Source organism: Tiliqua scincoides, chromosome 5 (genome assembly GCF_035046505.1).
Source record: "Tiliqua scincoides isolate rTilSci1 chromosome 5, rTilSci1.hap2, whole genome shotgun sequence".
Taxonomy (NCBI): Eukaryota; Metazoa; Chordata; class Lepidosauria; order Squamata; family Scincidae; genus Tiliqua; species Tiliqua scincoides.
Genome location: NC_089825.1, coordinates 44,919,753 through 44,935,922, shown reverse-complemented (window position 1 = coordinate 44,935,922; position 16,170 = coordinate 44,919,753). Strand labels below are relative to the sequence as shown.

The following is a 16,170-nucleotide window of genomic DNA, read 5'->3' as shown; positions in this document are numbered from 1 at the left end:
CCGTGCGACCTTGAAGCAGCTGGCAAACTGAGCTGAGTTATTCCATCTGCTCTGAGCGTGGGAGGAAGGAGGCCAGAATGTTGCGACCAGATCAGAAAGAAACATCTGAATGTTGTGGTTTCTTGAAAGATAGAACCTTCTTTCAAATTGTAAAAATCCCTACAAGGATTTAATTAGCCTACCTATGTAAACTGCCTTGAATAAAGTCCGAGGAGAAATCTGAGGACCAAGAAAGGCAGTATAGAAATACCTGTTTAATTTAAATTCCTCCCTTAGGTAAAAATGTTTGCATGTGTCCCTGCTGAGGCATACTGAGGGCTGACCACTCTGTGGGATCCTCCCCCTTTTTTAATGTAAGAAAGACAACTTGCGGAAGTATGTATTGTCTTGTCTCTTGCTTTCCTTCCTTTTTTCTTAAAGTGCCAAGTGATTGACAGTTTTGATGACTTCACTATCTCCCCTACTAAACTAGAAGGAATTGGTATTTTTTTTTAAAAGACAATAAAAAGTCTTAAAATTTTGTAGCAAAGTTTTGGAGGAAGTAGCATCTCCTTTTGAAGCTATCAACTCTCATGCCAGATGCTATCAAGTTGGTTCAATCCCTATTGTGATTTTTTTTAATGCAGTTTTAATTGTAGCATTGATTAGTATTTTTAATTTGATAGCCATATTTTGCTTTTGTGGAAACACTTTGCTTCCACTGACAAACCTAATATGTTCCACTAAATCCAGGAGGGTGCCCACATGGCTAACCAGCCAAGTTAGAGAGGCTGTGAAGGGCAAGGAAGCTTCCTTCCGTAAATGGAAGTCTTGCCCTAATGAGGAGAATAAAAAGGAACATAAACTTTGGCAAAAGAAATGTAAGAAGGTGATATGGGAGGCCAAGCGAGACTATGAGGAACGCATGGCCAGCAACATTAAGGGGAATAATAAAAGCTTCTTCAAATATGTTAGAAGCAGGAAACCCGCCAGAGAAGCGGTTGACCCTCTGGATGGTGAGGGAGGGAAAGGGAAGATAAAAGGAGACTTAGAGATGGCAGAGAAATTAAATGAGTTCTTTGCATCTGTCTTCACGGCAGAAGACCTCGGGCAGATACCGCTGCCCGAACGGCCCCTCCTAACCGAGGAGTTAAGTCAGATAGAGGTTAAAAGAGAAGATGTTTCAGACCTCATTGATAAATTAAAGATCAATAAGTCACCAGGCCCTGATGGCATCCAACCAAGAGTTATTAAGGAATTGAAGAATGAAGTTGCAGATCTCTTGACTAAGGTATGCAACTTGTCCCTCAAAACGGCCACGGTGCCAGAAGATTGGAGGATAGCAAATGTTACGCCTATTTTTAAAAAGGGAAAGAGGGGGGACCCGGGAAACTATAGGCCGGTCAGCCTAACATCCATACCGGGTAAGATGGTGGAATGCCTCATCAAAGATAGGATCTCAAAACACATAGACGAACAGGCCTTGCTGAGGGAGAGTCAGCATGGATTCTGTAAGGGTAAGTCTTGCCTCATGAACCTTATAGAATTCTTTGAAAAGGTCAACAGGCATGTGGATGTGGGAGAACCTGTGGACATTATATATCTGGACTTTCAGAAGACGTTTGACACGGTCCCTCACCAAAGGTTACTGAAAAAACTCCACAGTCAGGGAATTAGAGGACAAGTCCTCTCATGGATTAAGAACTGGTTGGAGGCCAGGAAGCAGAGAGTGTCAATGTCAATGGGCAATGTCAATGGGTGTCAATGGGCAATTTTCACAATGAAGAGAGGTGAAAAGCGGTGTGCCCCAAGGATCTGTCCTGGAACCGGTGCTTTTCAACCTCTTCATAAATGACCTGGAGACAGGGTTGAGAAGTGAAGTGGCTAAGTTTGCAGACGACACCAAACTTTTCCGAGTGGTAAAGACCAGAAGTGATTGTGAGGAGCTCCAGAAGGATCTCTCCAGACTGGCAGAATGGGCAGCAAAATGGCAGATGCGCTTCAATGTTAGTAAGTGTAAAGTCATGCACATTGGGGCAAAAAATCAAAACTTTAGATATAGGCTAATGGGTTCTGAGCTGTCTGTGACAGATCAGGAGAGAGATCTTTGGGTGGTGGTGGACAGGTCGATGCAAGTGTCGACCCAATGTGCGGCAGCAGTGAAGAAGGCCAATTCTATGCTTGGGATCATTAGGAAGGGTATTGAGAACAAAACGGCTAGTATTATAATGCCGTTGTACAAATCGATGGTAAGGCCACACCTGGAGTATTGTGTCCAGTTCTGGTCGCTGCATCTCAAAAAAGACATAGTGGAAATGGAAAAGGTGCAAAAGAGAGCGACTAAGATGATTACGGGGCTGGAGCACTTTCCTTATGAGGAAAGGCTACGGCATTTGGGCCTCTTCAGCCTAGAAAAGAGACGCCTGAGGGGGGACATGATTGAGACATACAAAATTATGCAGGGGATGGACAGAGTGGATAGGGAGATGCTCTTTACACTCTCACATAATACCAGAACCAGGGGACATCCACTAAAATTGAGTGTTGGGCGGGTTAGGACAGACAAAAGAAAATATTTCTTTACTCAGCGTGTGGTCGGTCTGTGGAACTCCTTGCCACAGGATGTGGTGCTGACGTCTAGCCTGGACGCCTTTAAAAGGGGATTGGACAAGTTTCTGGAGGAAAAATCCATTTTGGGGTACCAGCCATGATGTGTATGCGCAACCTCCTGATTTTAGAAATGGGTTATGTCAGAATGCCATATGCAAGGGAGGGTACCAGGATGAGGTCTCTTGTTATCTGGTGTGCTCCCTGGGGCATTTGGTAGGCCGCTGTGAGATACAGGAAGCTGGACTAGATGGGCCTATGGCCTGATCCAGTGGGGCTGTTCTTATGTTTTTATGTTCTTATGCCTATAAACGCATTGCCTATAAACTCATTAATTTTAATCAGCATTTCTAAAATGGTAGCACTGCAGGATTAAGAAAATAATGATAGAAAGTCACACATTTTAGTTGAACTGTAGCTTTAGCTTGAGGCTGAAGTATTGATGGATCTTACTAAGATACCAATCCTATGCAACTTCCCAAAACTGCTGCAGCTGTTCCAACAGGGTGTGCGCTTCAATCTGCAATGAAGGGGCAATCATAGAAGCCTCCTCAAGGTAAGGGAACATTTGTTCCCTTACTTTAGGGCTGCATTGCATCTGCATCTGTGCTGCAAAGTTGAATAGGATTGGGCCGTAAGAGTATGTTATGGCAGGGGAGGGATACTCAAAAACTTTCCTATTATAACCTCATTTGATTTTCTTGGGCTTTCTGCAACTAAGAAACCATCTTCCATCTCATCTTTTAAAATTGTGTGTCTTCAGTTTTGTTTAGATTGAAAACCTAATGGACAACAAGTAGTATCATCTCTGTATTTACCAGAGCATCTGGCACATTAGCAGCACTAAATAAACATTAAATTAGACCTTGAAAAAACACATTGCTACTTGCGTGCCATAACATGATTTTTTAGCATCTTGCAACCTAAACTGTCTAGGGATGAGATGGGAGTTTAATGCCACATTCAGAGAGCCTCGAATGTTAAATTGTGATCTTCCACACATGCACCAAGACACATTAGAGCAGGACTGTCAAACACATTTCAAAGAGTGTGCTGAATAGCATTTGTGGTGCCTGCTGATTGCCAGAAGTGACCTCATTAGCAGGAAATGATATTGCCAAGCAGATGATGGCCAGAAATAAGCACTTAGTTCTCACATAGAAACTTTTAGCTGCAAGTAATAGAAGAGAAAACGTGCAAATCTTGATCATATTTTCAAGATATGAGAGAGCCCAATTATCATGCAGGCCATTATTCCCTCTCTCACCCCTCTTGGTCTGTCCCTTTCCACATAGCATTCCTTGCCTTCTGAGGTCTTCTCCCTCCCAGAGTCTCGGCAGAAGCGACACCACTGAAAGAGCGACTTGGGAGAGCCCAATTGTGACAGGGGGCAAATATAGACCTTCCTGGGTCCGTAACCGGCTTGCAGGTCTTATGTTGGACAACCCTGCATTAGAAGATGGGAAGACTTCCTGACAGTCTGGTCTAATGTGTGATTAATCCAGGAAGACTGGAACTTTTTGTGGGAATCTGCAAATGAATCCAGTGTTCCCAAATTAATTATGAATGGGACTGATTCCTAGGTCTTTTCAGATGATGACCTTGTGTGCCTTGGATGTGACTGGAGATGGGATAGACAGATTGGGCTCAATTCATGCCAGGAGAGACACAGTAGAAACAGACAGGTCTCTAGGTCTCTTATATGCCCATTGGGACCTAGATGCCCCTAAGAACCCCTGCTAACTGGGTAAAGAGCCACCTTTTGGTGGTGGTTCTCTTATATTTGACAAAGGGAGAGCAGATTCTCTATTCATTCCAGGAAAGCATTTATTTTCAGGAGCTGTTTGCTGGTGTGCCCCTTGTATCATTTTAAGACTGTGAGTCCTTTTGGGACAGAAAACTTTTTTAAATTTATTTTTCTGCACCTTTGCTTTTTTGTTGAAGAGCTATATTAAAATACAAGTGTCCTCCCATATCTGCATATTCAGTATCCACAGATTCAAATATCTGTGGTTCTCCACAGCCCCCTGCACCCCCATTCATTACCTTCTCTTTTCTTCATTAGCAAGCAGGCATGTTTCTTTCTTTTACAGTTGCTAGAACAGGAATGTGGCAAGCAGGCAGGCAGCCTGCACGCTTTCTGCTTCCTGTTAATGTTCTGCTTCTTACCCCCCTAACATGCAGGCTTCAGTTTCAGTTAACCATGGATCAGGTCCACGGGCCCCCCATGCACCCTCTCCAGAGGGAAGCTTTGCTCCCCTCCCCTCCGGATGGTTTTCTGAGCCCAGCAGAGGCCGCATGTGTCCACCTGCAGCTGCTTCTAGAATCAGAATGACTGTAAAAAATAGTGAAAAAATAGCTAATTCAGGCTTCCCTGGGCCTCCCTGTGCTTTATAAGGCATTAAAAATATTATTTCTGGTTTTTATGAAAATGCAGAAGTAGCCGTTTTTCTTTTATTACAGTCATGAGCACAGTGGAGGGTGAATGCGCATACCTTCTGCTGGACTCAGAAAACCCTCCAGAGACGACATCAACTGTGAGGATTTCCAAACAACAAAGGGAAAGAAAGGTTCTAGGTATTTTTCCCCACCTGATCTTTCTTTCTCCTCTATGAAATTGTTTGTATTCAATGTGCCCTACTTTACCTTAAGCAAGCAGTCAACAGGACACAAATGAGCTCAGTTTTGTGCCCTAGTTTCTTGACATAAAATATCTGTGAATATAGAGCTTTACTTTCATTTTCTTTATTCTTTGAAGGTGTTAGTAATTGCACTACCTTGATGTTAGCCATATACTATCTGTGTACAGTCTATCACATCCTGATTTGCAAATTCACACTGAAATGAGGCTTTAAAGGCATTGTGCAAAGCCTGTGCAGGAGGAACAAATAGAAAACATTTTAAAAACCTAATAAGAATGGAAGCAAGATTATTCTTACTGGACTCACCTGTTTCAAAATAAGAGCAATGGGTTTGTGCAGTATTTCCAATCTAGTAGTTTTTAGTGCAGCTCCTCTCTCATGACAATGTTTGTATACTTTCAAAAGTATCATTGCAGGAGCTGTGCATCTCTTAAATGATCTCACAAGTCTTTTACTAGTCTGTACATAATGGTGGTGCACGCCATATCCCTTATTTTGCTTGGTACTCAGATCAGGAACTACAGAATGCTTCACACTGAGTTATTTTAGGATATAGTACATTCACCAAAGGCATCAAATTTCTTCAGCCCAAATTGTGTCTACCTGCCTGAATATTACAACTGATAGCAGCTGTAACTGATGGAGAATGGAGAAATTGGTGCAAACCAGGGTGGGAATGATTTGCACAAACAGAAATGCATTCTGATCATTCAAGACTAGTTTAGAATCCAAATCTGGGTACTGTACAGAATTTGAAAATGGACAAAAGAAGTTTGCTACGTACTTCACATTAGCACTACAGTTTTGTAACATCAATGGTTAGGCTAGAAGACCTAACTGCTAGAAGGCTAGAAGCTTTTTCTGAAGGGGCCAGAAAGTAATGGGAATTGCTAATAAGTGTTATAACTTATATTGTGTTACTGAATGTGCTTTTTAAATGTACATAACATGCACATGCAGGGATCCTTCATTGTGGCTAATTGCACAGTTCTGTGGTTTGGCAAATGACGGAAATGAGAGTAAAAGGGGCAACAAAACTAATTTTTTGTGATAGTTAAAAATAATGGGGAGGGGAAATTAAACAATGTCTAGTTAAACTTGCCCATTCATTCAAGCTAACTGAGCAATGTAATATGCCTAACTAGTCCTAAACATTCATTTGCTGTTAGACCCTAAGTTTAAACATTTGTTGGGGGGATTAGGGGGGAGGAAAAAAGAAATCCATAAAGATAAAAAGGGATACATAGCAGCATGAGTGTGAAGAGTGGGAAAGAAATGGGTAAAAGAACATAGAGAAATTATGAGTGTTCTTCAGAGAACTTCTTCCCCTGGGGGCTGGGGATAAGAATAGGCCCTCAGTTTGGCTGTACTTGTCGTAAGAGGCAACTAAACAGCCACCGGGTACATGGGACTCGTCAGCCTGGGAAGGCAGCTCATCTGAGAGAAGCAAAACTCTGGTCCCAAACCTCTACTGCCTTGTGGCTACATCCAGTTATGGAAAAGGCTTCAGGAGTCAACCTCGAGGCAAAATCCGTAGCTGGAGTCCCTGAGGCAGTTCATGGCTGAACACAGTCACGTTCTGGCAACTCCTGCGACGCCGCTGGAACCAACCGTATTGGCCTCTGCCTTTCCATTGGACCATTTTAGCGACGTGGAGAGGGGGGATTTGCTGCATGGGTAACAGCCTATCCTCCATACCTACTTTACCCAGGCTTCGCACACTGGAGAGGACATTCTGTTCCAGAACCACCATTCAGAGCGTGACACCATAGTCTTCCGAGACTGAAGTATGCCAACACACTCTTCAGAGAGATCCAGAATTAGGAAAATGGGGAACTCAAGAGATGAAGGAAGGAAGGAGAGGAAATCAGGAGATTAAGGGCCAGAGAAAAGGGAAATTTCCCTGCATTTTGGATAGTGAAGAACCATGGCTGGAGAGCTACTCTCAGTAGCCTGAACGAAGGGCTATAGGCAAGGCATGAGCCCTGAGGCAAGCAATGAAGCCACTTCACCCACTTGCACTGGGGGAGCTAGTCTATCCCAATGAATATCTCCTCTTAACCGATGTCTCATGCCTCTCAAAAGAATTGGAGGATAGAATTTTCCTTGACCTTATCATTCTTGATTAAGGGGATTTGTTTGATGGCAGCCTGAGATCATGGGCCTCCCCAAAGCAGTTTGAAACTATAATGAACACTCACATGCAACATTGACACAGAGAGAAGGAATATCGCAGGCACCAAGGATGTCTTCAGTTTGATTACAGACAAGACAGATACTGAAAGTTAGAGGGGAGTTTTGGGATTGGTAACAAGGCCTCACCAACAACCAAGGTTGATGTTCTGTATGTGTGAGTCTGAGGGCACAATCCTAACCAGGTCTACTCAGAAGTAAGTCCTATGTTGTTCAGTGGGGCTTACTCTCAGGAAAGTGTGGTTAGGATTGCAGCCTGAGTGTGATGCATTGCAAGAATTTGTGGGGCAAGGTTGCCAAGAGAATCCACTAACTAAAGAGGGGGTTAAAAGCATAAAAAGGTTTGTGAAGCAAGTCCAAAACACTTAGGAAGAAGCTTTAAACAAAGGAAGGGGAGCAAGAGAGCCAGAGCTGGTTTCCTGGATGAAAATGGGCATGTTGGAAAGTGGCCCAAAAAGGTTAACTGTCCATCTGCACTGGCATAGCAGCTTCAGTTGCACTCAGGGAGAAAGAGTGGAAAGAAAAGGGGGGAATAGGAGTTACCAATCCTGGGTGTCATCTGGAACCATGGTCCTTAGTTTGTGATTGGAATTGGGGTGGTGCCACTCAGCACAAGGGTTTGGTTAAACACTCCACAGACTAGATGTAAGGTAGGGTGAAAAATCAGTTAAGGACCAAGAAACAACAATTCAATCACAAAGGTCTAGCAACCAAGGTATCTTTAGGTTTTTCACCCACAGAATCCAATGAGATCCTTTGTGAGGTGAACTCATCAAGGGACATTTCTTTGTTAGTTGAGGGTCTTTGATGGATGTTTGTTTTTGCACCTGGCTGAGGGTGCAGTGACCAGGTCCTTGGTTCATTAATGTACCTCCTTAATTGCCATGGATAGCTAAAGTTGGGTATACTCCTTTTGATTTTGTTAACAGCTTATTTTTTCCAAACCAGGAACCCCCTAAGAGGTGGTGGCCGCAGCTGCACCAGCAAAGTGCAGTTGCGTAATTTGATTTTTGGAGCAGGCAATCTCCATCTGAGGCAGCTAGACAGAACAGGAGAGTGATTGGTCAGCTAATTAAAAATATGGACTTTCTTTTCACCTGTGGATCTGAAGCCTCACTATCAATCCATGAAAAATCACATTACTGGCCTGGTCTGTGCTTTCCCAACAGGCACTCAGCACCAAATACACATTTGCACATAAATATTCCATACATGCCTTGAAATAAGAAAAGATTAACCAGGTGACAGTTGTTCTTTTTACATTTTTCCCTTACACATTTCTGAGCTTCCCTGAAGGTACTGAGGGCTCAAAAGGTAGAGTAGAAATGCATTTAATAATAATTCATTCAAGATCTTATGGCAGGTTGGTAGAACGTTCTGTTTAAAGTTGCAAATTGATTAAAATGTGATATTTGGGGTCATGCACTACTTACAATGCTATACGTATTATATTTAGTACTGACTTTTATTACCAGTTTCTTTTAAAGCTTGCAACTGTTACCCTGCACATGCCCGATTTCGTCTGATCTCGGAAGCTAAGCAGGGTCAGGTCTGGTTAGTACTTGGATGGGAGACCGCCTGGGAATACCGGGTGCTGTAGGCTTATACCATAGTCTTTCAAGACTGAAGGTTGCCAACCATGCTGTGACAGGACCAAAATGTTGGGAGACTGCATCTATTTCAGACATTTAAAATATTTTCAGCACTAAGAATATACCCATTGTGCTTTTGTTACAGGTATTATAAAACGAAGCTTTAGCGCTTCTGAAAGACAACCTCAAGCAAGGCAAGTCTGAAATGTAAAATTAATGAAAAATGTCAAATATTTGGTTCTTTTACTCACTTCTGCCACATGGTGAGAATATAGTGCACAGTAACTTTGAAAAGCGTGAAATGGCGCAATATTTTTCCAGTGGTCTGAATAGCAAGCTTGCAATTCAACATGATGTCAGATAGTTCTCAAGTCATGAACAAAAGGGACAAAATTTAATTTAACATACATTAAAAAAATAATAATAAGTTCACACCAAGTTCCTCCCAGCCAAATTTGTTGTTTTTTCTGGGTTTTTTTTTATTGGCATGAAATAAATATATAGAATCTTTCATTGTCATTTTTGTCAGTATACATATTGAATTAATATGCATCATTACTTTGACTCTCAATATGGTCCTTAATAAGAATTAATAGTAGAAAACAGTGAGAGGTAGTGATTTCATTCAAAGCCATTGTGAGGAAAAAAATACTTGGTATAAACTCATAATTACAACACATTACATATTATTACATATTACATTCAGCCTGTTCTTAAGCAGTAGGCTTAAAACAAGTATTCTAGAAGTATCCCTTTTCTGTCAAAAAGCAGCTGTGGAGGCCCAATCTGGTTTGAAACTTTGGCGCTTGGGGAGATGCTGTTTTCTTGCCAAAAATCCGCATAAGTTGCTATTTGCTGCAAAATCAAATGCAAGTGTGTATTTTAGTTCAATAAACACAGTTACCTTGGACTACAATCTTTTGTACAGTTACCTGGGTTTACTTACTTCTGAGTAATCCACTAGAGGATGTGGCTACAGGGCTACAATTCTATGCATGCTTATTTTAGAGCACGGGTGTCCAAACTTTTTGGCAGGATGGCCACATCTTCTCTCTGACACTGTGTCAGGGGCTGGGAAAAAATGAATTAATTTACATTTCAAATTTGAATAAATTTACATAAATGATTATATTAGAGATGGAACTTGTATGACTGAATGGAGGTCTTGCAATAGCTCAAGGCCTGTAAAAGGCCTTGCACAAAGCAAGGCCAGCCTTTCCTTTGCTGCCACTGCTGCATCACAGATTTGAAATGGCAAGCAGTGGAGGGGGCCCTCGTCCCACAGCTCATGCAAGAGTTGACTGTTGCGCTGAGAGCAGTTGCATCAGGCCAGTGTGGGCTCCAGCAAATCTCTGGAGGGCCAGTGGCTCATTGGAGACTGAGGGCTCCCTGAGGGCCAGATTAGGAGTCTTTGAGGCTGCAAGTGGCCCCAGGGCCAGGGCTTGAGGGGTTTGGGCACCCCTGTTTTAGAGTAACAACCATTGTGCAACATTGGTAAACTAAACCTTTTTCATTTAAATAAAAAGAGAGAGAGAGCACCTTTACTTTGTTTTTGATGCCCTTCCTCTTTTGTGCAACTTAGAGAGTCTCATAGTATCTTAAAGAGCCAGGATGAAAATTCTTCCACTGCCTATGATTATTTTTGTTACGCTTGCGGCAGTGGTTAAGATTTGGTGCCATGGAGTCTTCCTCTTTTCATATTTGCAGACGGCCACAAGGCTGGTGGACTGAATTTCTTGCATGAGGTTGTTCGTCTCACTTTGGAACAACTTTCTTATCAAAACTCTCTCCTCTTTTTTAGAGAGTATATTGGTATTCCAGGATCCAGACCAAGACCAGGTAATTTCACAGCTGCAACTAGACTTGAATGTGAACTCATCTTACCATTTCTAACCTTTAAGAAATACTTTTTATAGTTTCATATACAGTTTCTTCTTTTATTTCTTCAGCTTTGCTGCCTCTTGATCTGCTTCTGAAAGCTCCTTCGTTCATGTTCAGGCCCCACGTTATGAAAATAGAGGACTCGTTAGTGACAGGGTGGAAATCTCATAGCCTTCCAGCAGTGATTCTCCGCAATCTGAAAGATCATGGTAGTACTTAATAGTATAATTTTGCACTCAAACTAGTTGTAAGACAACACAGAATGAAAGCTACATTAGTTATAGTGTAGATCAGTGGTTTTCAAACTCTCCAGGAGTTTGAGAACCTCTGGTAAGTTTTGGCTGGGGTGGGGACTGGGAGGGGAGTGTGTCTTGATGGTGCCACAGCAGTTGCAGCACTGTGGGGACCCAGGGTTATGTAGACACACTGGGGTGGGGTTGGGAAGCCCCATTGAGGGTCCTGGGGGCTTACAGCCCCCTCCGCAAGCATCCCCTCTGCTGCAGTTAGCTCTGTTTTGCGATTGGAGCTCATGCCGGTTTTCAGTCGGAGCTCCGATCAAAAACCGGAAGTGAGCTCCAGTTGCAAAATGGAGCTCACTGCTGCAGAGGGGAGGCTTGCAAAGGTGGCTACGAGCCTCAAGGACCCTCTGGGGGGCTTCGCTACTCCTTCAGATATGTCTACATACCCCTGGGTCTCGCGGTGCCATGATTACTGCAATGTTGTTGGGGCACCCGTTCTCTTCCTGTGGTGAGTTGCGACCCACCGCTTTGAGAAACACTGGTGTAGATGTTTTCTTGGCAAAAAAAAGAACTTTATTTGAATAGGAATTTGGTAGTTTCAATTTAGAATCTTTGCTTTAAAAGTTTTTCACTTAAGTCATTTCTGCCCAATGTTGCATATATGCAACAGGGATCAAATTTGTACACCTGTGGGCTGCACAGAAATGGGTTAAGTTAAAAACTTTGACACATTACAATATAATACAAAGAGGAAATAAGGGGAGGGATGCCAATTTGATTTCACTAGCTATATATTTGGGTAGTTCAAGGAAGGAAAGGATAAGGGAAGTGGGGATGGGCTAGGCCAAGGAAAGAATAGCACATAAGTAGGTAGGTGCATATGCATGTATTATAATAAGTAAATATCCTGCTCTTGAGTATTCCAGAGTGGTAACAAGCAGTTAAAAACAATAACCGTAAGTTAAATAAAATGAATGAAAATGAACAACAAAAGGCCTCAGTGGAACAACAGTGTAAAAAAAGTTCAAACAAGTCTAAACGGTATAGACAAAAGAATTTTCACCTCGAACTGAAAAGACATTGAATTCTGCACCAGGCTAGCCACTCTAGGGAGAATATTTCACAATCAAGGCATCACAGCTGAAAATCCTTCTTCCCCATCACCACCAACTTCATTTCTGGAAGTAACCAGGAAGGGCTCTCTGAGGAAAAAAAACTGACCAGATGTATTCTATGATTTGTATGTGATTCAAAAGAGCCAGGCATTACTCTTGGTTTATGACATTGACCATATTGGCGTGTTGCAAGAAAAATAGAAAAAAGATCTTAAAAAGCTAAGAGCTTTTTAATAAAAGCTCTGTTTAATAAAAACAGTGACGTAGGCTCTGTCAAATCCAAACTACATATTACACATAATCACATGTAAAGAAAACCTCCAACAACCAATACAGCAATTCTTTAAAAACAATGATTGGGAGGCATAATTGTCAGCTAATAATCAGCCAAGGGATCTCACTTCACTTACTGCTTTTCTGTTACAATATTGCCTCCCTCTTCACATATGAACACATTTCAAAGAAGCAGCAGGGATGGGCAAATCCAGCATGGCTTGACTCGTCACAAGTCTCTGCCCCTGCGACAGCTCGAAGGTGAGTCCTAACAGGGGCACTTTCCGAGTTGCCCAGAGCCCAGAATTTGAGTCACAAGTCTTTTTGATACACTTGTCAGGCGCAGAAAAAATGGACCTGCTGCCAGGCTGTGTATGTGTGCTGGAGCTCTCTTTAAACACTCCCCTACTGCCCCATCCCATCTGTAAACAGAGCAGGAGGGGGTGGGACAGACGGCGAGAGAGCAGAGACAGAAGCAGGAGGAGGGTCACATGCAGCAGCTGCGAGGCTTACCGGGATGACTCAATCCCTTGCAGCTCTACTGAGAAGTTGTCCCATTTGCGCTGGTCATACAATGGGGCTTCCTTCTCCCAAGTAACAATGGAGCTCACAGCAGTCACGCGATTGGAAAATGTGATCTCTCCGAACCTCCCCCTCCCACTTCCCTGCCTCCTTTTTCCCTGGGCTTCCAAGCCAAGAACCCCCTTGGGCACCTCCTCCTGCTCTCCCTCATACAAAGAAACAAATCAGACCGCCCATCCTTCATCCATTGACCATCAGTTCCTACATAGATAAGCAAGAGAGCCCACTCCCACCGCCCCCCACTCTATGCAAAAGCAAAACATTAACCCTTCCCTGCTACCTGGCTAGGACGTGCCTACTGCTCACTTGGTCTGAATGATGGCCCCACAAGGTCTTTCATGCCACGAAAAAAGTAAGCAAGCACATCCAGACAAAGACAGACTTGAGTCTGCATGTGTGAGGATGAGTGCTAAGTCAAGGAGCCCTTGACTCGAGTGTTTTGTTGAGTCTTCAACACATGTGACTCAAGTGTACACAAGACAATGAAAAACACTGATTTTTGCAACTTGAACTCGAGTCACCTGACTCGAGTTCCCATCCCTGAAAAGTGGGGTAGTTGGATTTTTTTCACATGTAAGAATAATTCCTCAAAACATTAAAGATCTAAATGTAGGGAAAGTGTAACTCCTTGTACCAGCCTCTGTGCCATTCCCACTACCTAGATTGGAAGAAGGGAACAGTGAAAGAGGAAGTGGAGTGGTGTACCAGAGCATCAGTCCAACACTCTCCTCCTGCTTCATCCCCCTTGTGTTTTTCCAATCCAGGGAGGAAGAGGAGGAGGCACAGTGGGGATGAGTCAGCATTTGGAGGTGGGCAGTCTCCCTGCTAGTTTGCTGCTTGAAGCGACCATCACAGATACACTTTTGGTATCTCCAAAAAGGACATAGTGGAAATGGAAAAGTTGCAAAAGAGAGTGACTAAGATGATTACTGGGCTGGGGCACCTTCCTTATGAGGAAAGGCTACAGCGTTTGGGCCTCTTCAACCTAGAAAAGAGGCGCCTGAGGGGGGACATGATTGAGAGATAAAGTGTATAGAGAGATGCTCTTTACCCTCTCACACAGCACCAGAACCAGGGGACGTCCACTAAAATTGAGTGTTGGGAGGGTTAGGACAGACAAAAGAAAATATTTATTTACTCAGCATGTTGTTGGTCTGTGGAACTCCTTGCCACAGCATATGATGATGGCATCTGACCTAGATGCCTTTAAAAGGGGATTGGACAAGTTTCTGGAGGAAAAATCCATTACGGGTTACAAAACATGATGTATATGTGCAACCTCCTGATTTTAGAAATGGGCTACGTCAGAATGCCAGTTGCAAGGGAGGACACCAGGATGCAGGTCACTTGTTATCTGGTGTGCTCCCTGGGGCATTTGGTGAGCCGCTGTGAGATACAGGAAGCTGGACTAGGTGGGCCTATGGCCTGATCCAGTGGGGCTGTTCTTATGGTATAAAAGTATGATATAAAAGTGATGTTAACAGATGCAAGGATTAGGACCTACCTCATGCTTGAATTGCTAGGTGTTTCTATTCACTTTTTGTAAACTAGTATCTTTAGTTGTATAAATAGATGCTTAATTATCATTTTACTGTTCTTAATAGTTATGGGTTGTATTGGCAGCTAAATGGCAGCTTCTTCCCTAATAAAGATCAGGGTTATTGCGCTTTTCTTTTCTTTTTTTTGGTCAAGAGGCAAGTGCAATTGCAGATTTTGCAAATCTGTCAATGCTTTCACTACCTGTGGTTTGTTTAAAGTCCCTATCCTTTCCCCTTCCCCCACAGGTGCAGCCACACCAAAAAGGAGCACACTCTATTCAACGGGGGGGGGGGGATCAGGAGTCTTTGGAGGAGAAAAGGGAATTATTTCCCCTTACGGCTCCATAAGTCTTGTTCCGCAATGAGTCTCCTCAGACCTGTGCCATCTTTGTAACTGTCACAAGTCCAAAGAGACAGAGGGGGCAGGGAGGCTGTGAAAAGGGTAGATAGGATCCAGCATATACCTTCACTGCTGGATTCACCCCTCCCGCAGCGCTCCACCCCCGTTCCCCCCCTCTCTGTTAGATTTTATCACTCCCCACCCAGCCCTGCCACTGCTTTACCTTACCTTCTCCAGTGGGCACAGCAAGTTCTGGTGACTGCCAAGGAGCACTCCGCTGCTTGGTCCATCAGCAGCCATTTAACAATCGCAGAAGGCTCTTCTGCTATTATAATGGCCTGCCCCTGACAGCACAGTCTGGAATAGGATTGGGCTGTAAGTATACTTTTGTCTGCTGAATTGTTGTAGTACTTGTTTGCTTAGGTAGGTGATTCACTTGTTTTCAGGCTGCATATACTGGACCATAGTCTGAAATCTTATTGAAAGAAGTCACAAAGGAGTTTAGGCTATCAGTGGACAGACTTTTGGTTCAGAAACATTGAAAGGAATACTTATTTTTTCAAGAAAAGACTTAGTAATGGTATCTTTCTGTAGAATCAATGCTGAAAGGGTAAAAAAAAAAATCTCCAGATCAGTCAGGTGGAGCAGCTCTGCCATACCCTGATAATCTGCCTTGATAAGATATTTTAGCTTTGTCACATAAGAATACTTGCAGATGTCAGTGTAAAATGAGTGTCCTTGGACAGAGGCATAATGCTTACCTTCTTTTTAATACTTACATTTTCTCATGTATTTGCAATCTTCTTCAGTATTGCAATACTTCTCTGTATTGTGAAATCCATTCAACATCCCTCTGAATGAATTTTTTTAAAAAATTGTTTGACTTTTTGGTGCTCCTTTGATCATGAGCAGTCATGAAAATGTGGGAGGAGGCAAGTAGACTGATAGAAGGGCTGGTGCCAAGCCATTATGATCTAAGACAAAATTCAGGAGCAGGTTAGATGTGGCTTGTATTGCGTCTGGGATTTTAAAACCGGGGTTCTGTCCTCTCCCATTCCAAATTTTTTTCTTTCTTTCCATTCCTCAGTCATCTCCAGATGACTTCTGTTTTTTAGTCTGACAGAATAGAACTCTTAAAATTTCCTTCCCTAAGTGCCATAACCAATTTTCTTCAGAATCCAGAGTGTTA

At 43.0% G+C, this 16,170-nt stretch overlaps 1 protein-coding gene and 1 pseudogene across 7 annotated transcripts in view; both read left to right on the top strand.

Annotated features, from left to right (window-relative positions):
- Window positions 1–16,170, top strand: part of NEK10 (NIMA related kinase 10) — a 111,057-nt gene that overhangs the window by 70,959 nt on the left and 23,928 nt on the right. For 5 of the 7 annotated variants that reach the window (XM_066627296.1, XM_066627294.1, XM_066627300.1 and 2 more), the window contains 3 exons: window positions 9,159–9,207; window positions 10,815–10,852; window positions 10,963–11,103. In XM_066627296.1, the coding sequence (XP_066483393.1) occupies window positions 9,159–9,207; window positions 10,815–10,852; window positions 10,963–11,103 (228 nt within the window). The remainder of the gene's footprint in view (window positions 1–9,158; window positions 9,208–10,814; window positions 10,853–10,962; window positions 11,104–16,170) is intronic. The other 2 variants (XM_066627297.1, XM_066627299.1) reach the window with 1 other exon arrangement.
- On the top strand, window positions 8,908–9,024 carry LOC136654705 (5S ribosomal RNA; annotated as a pseudogene).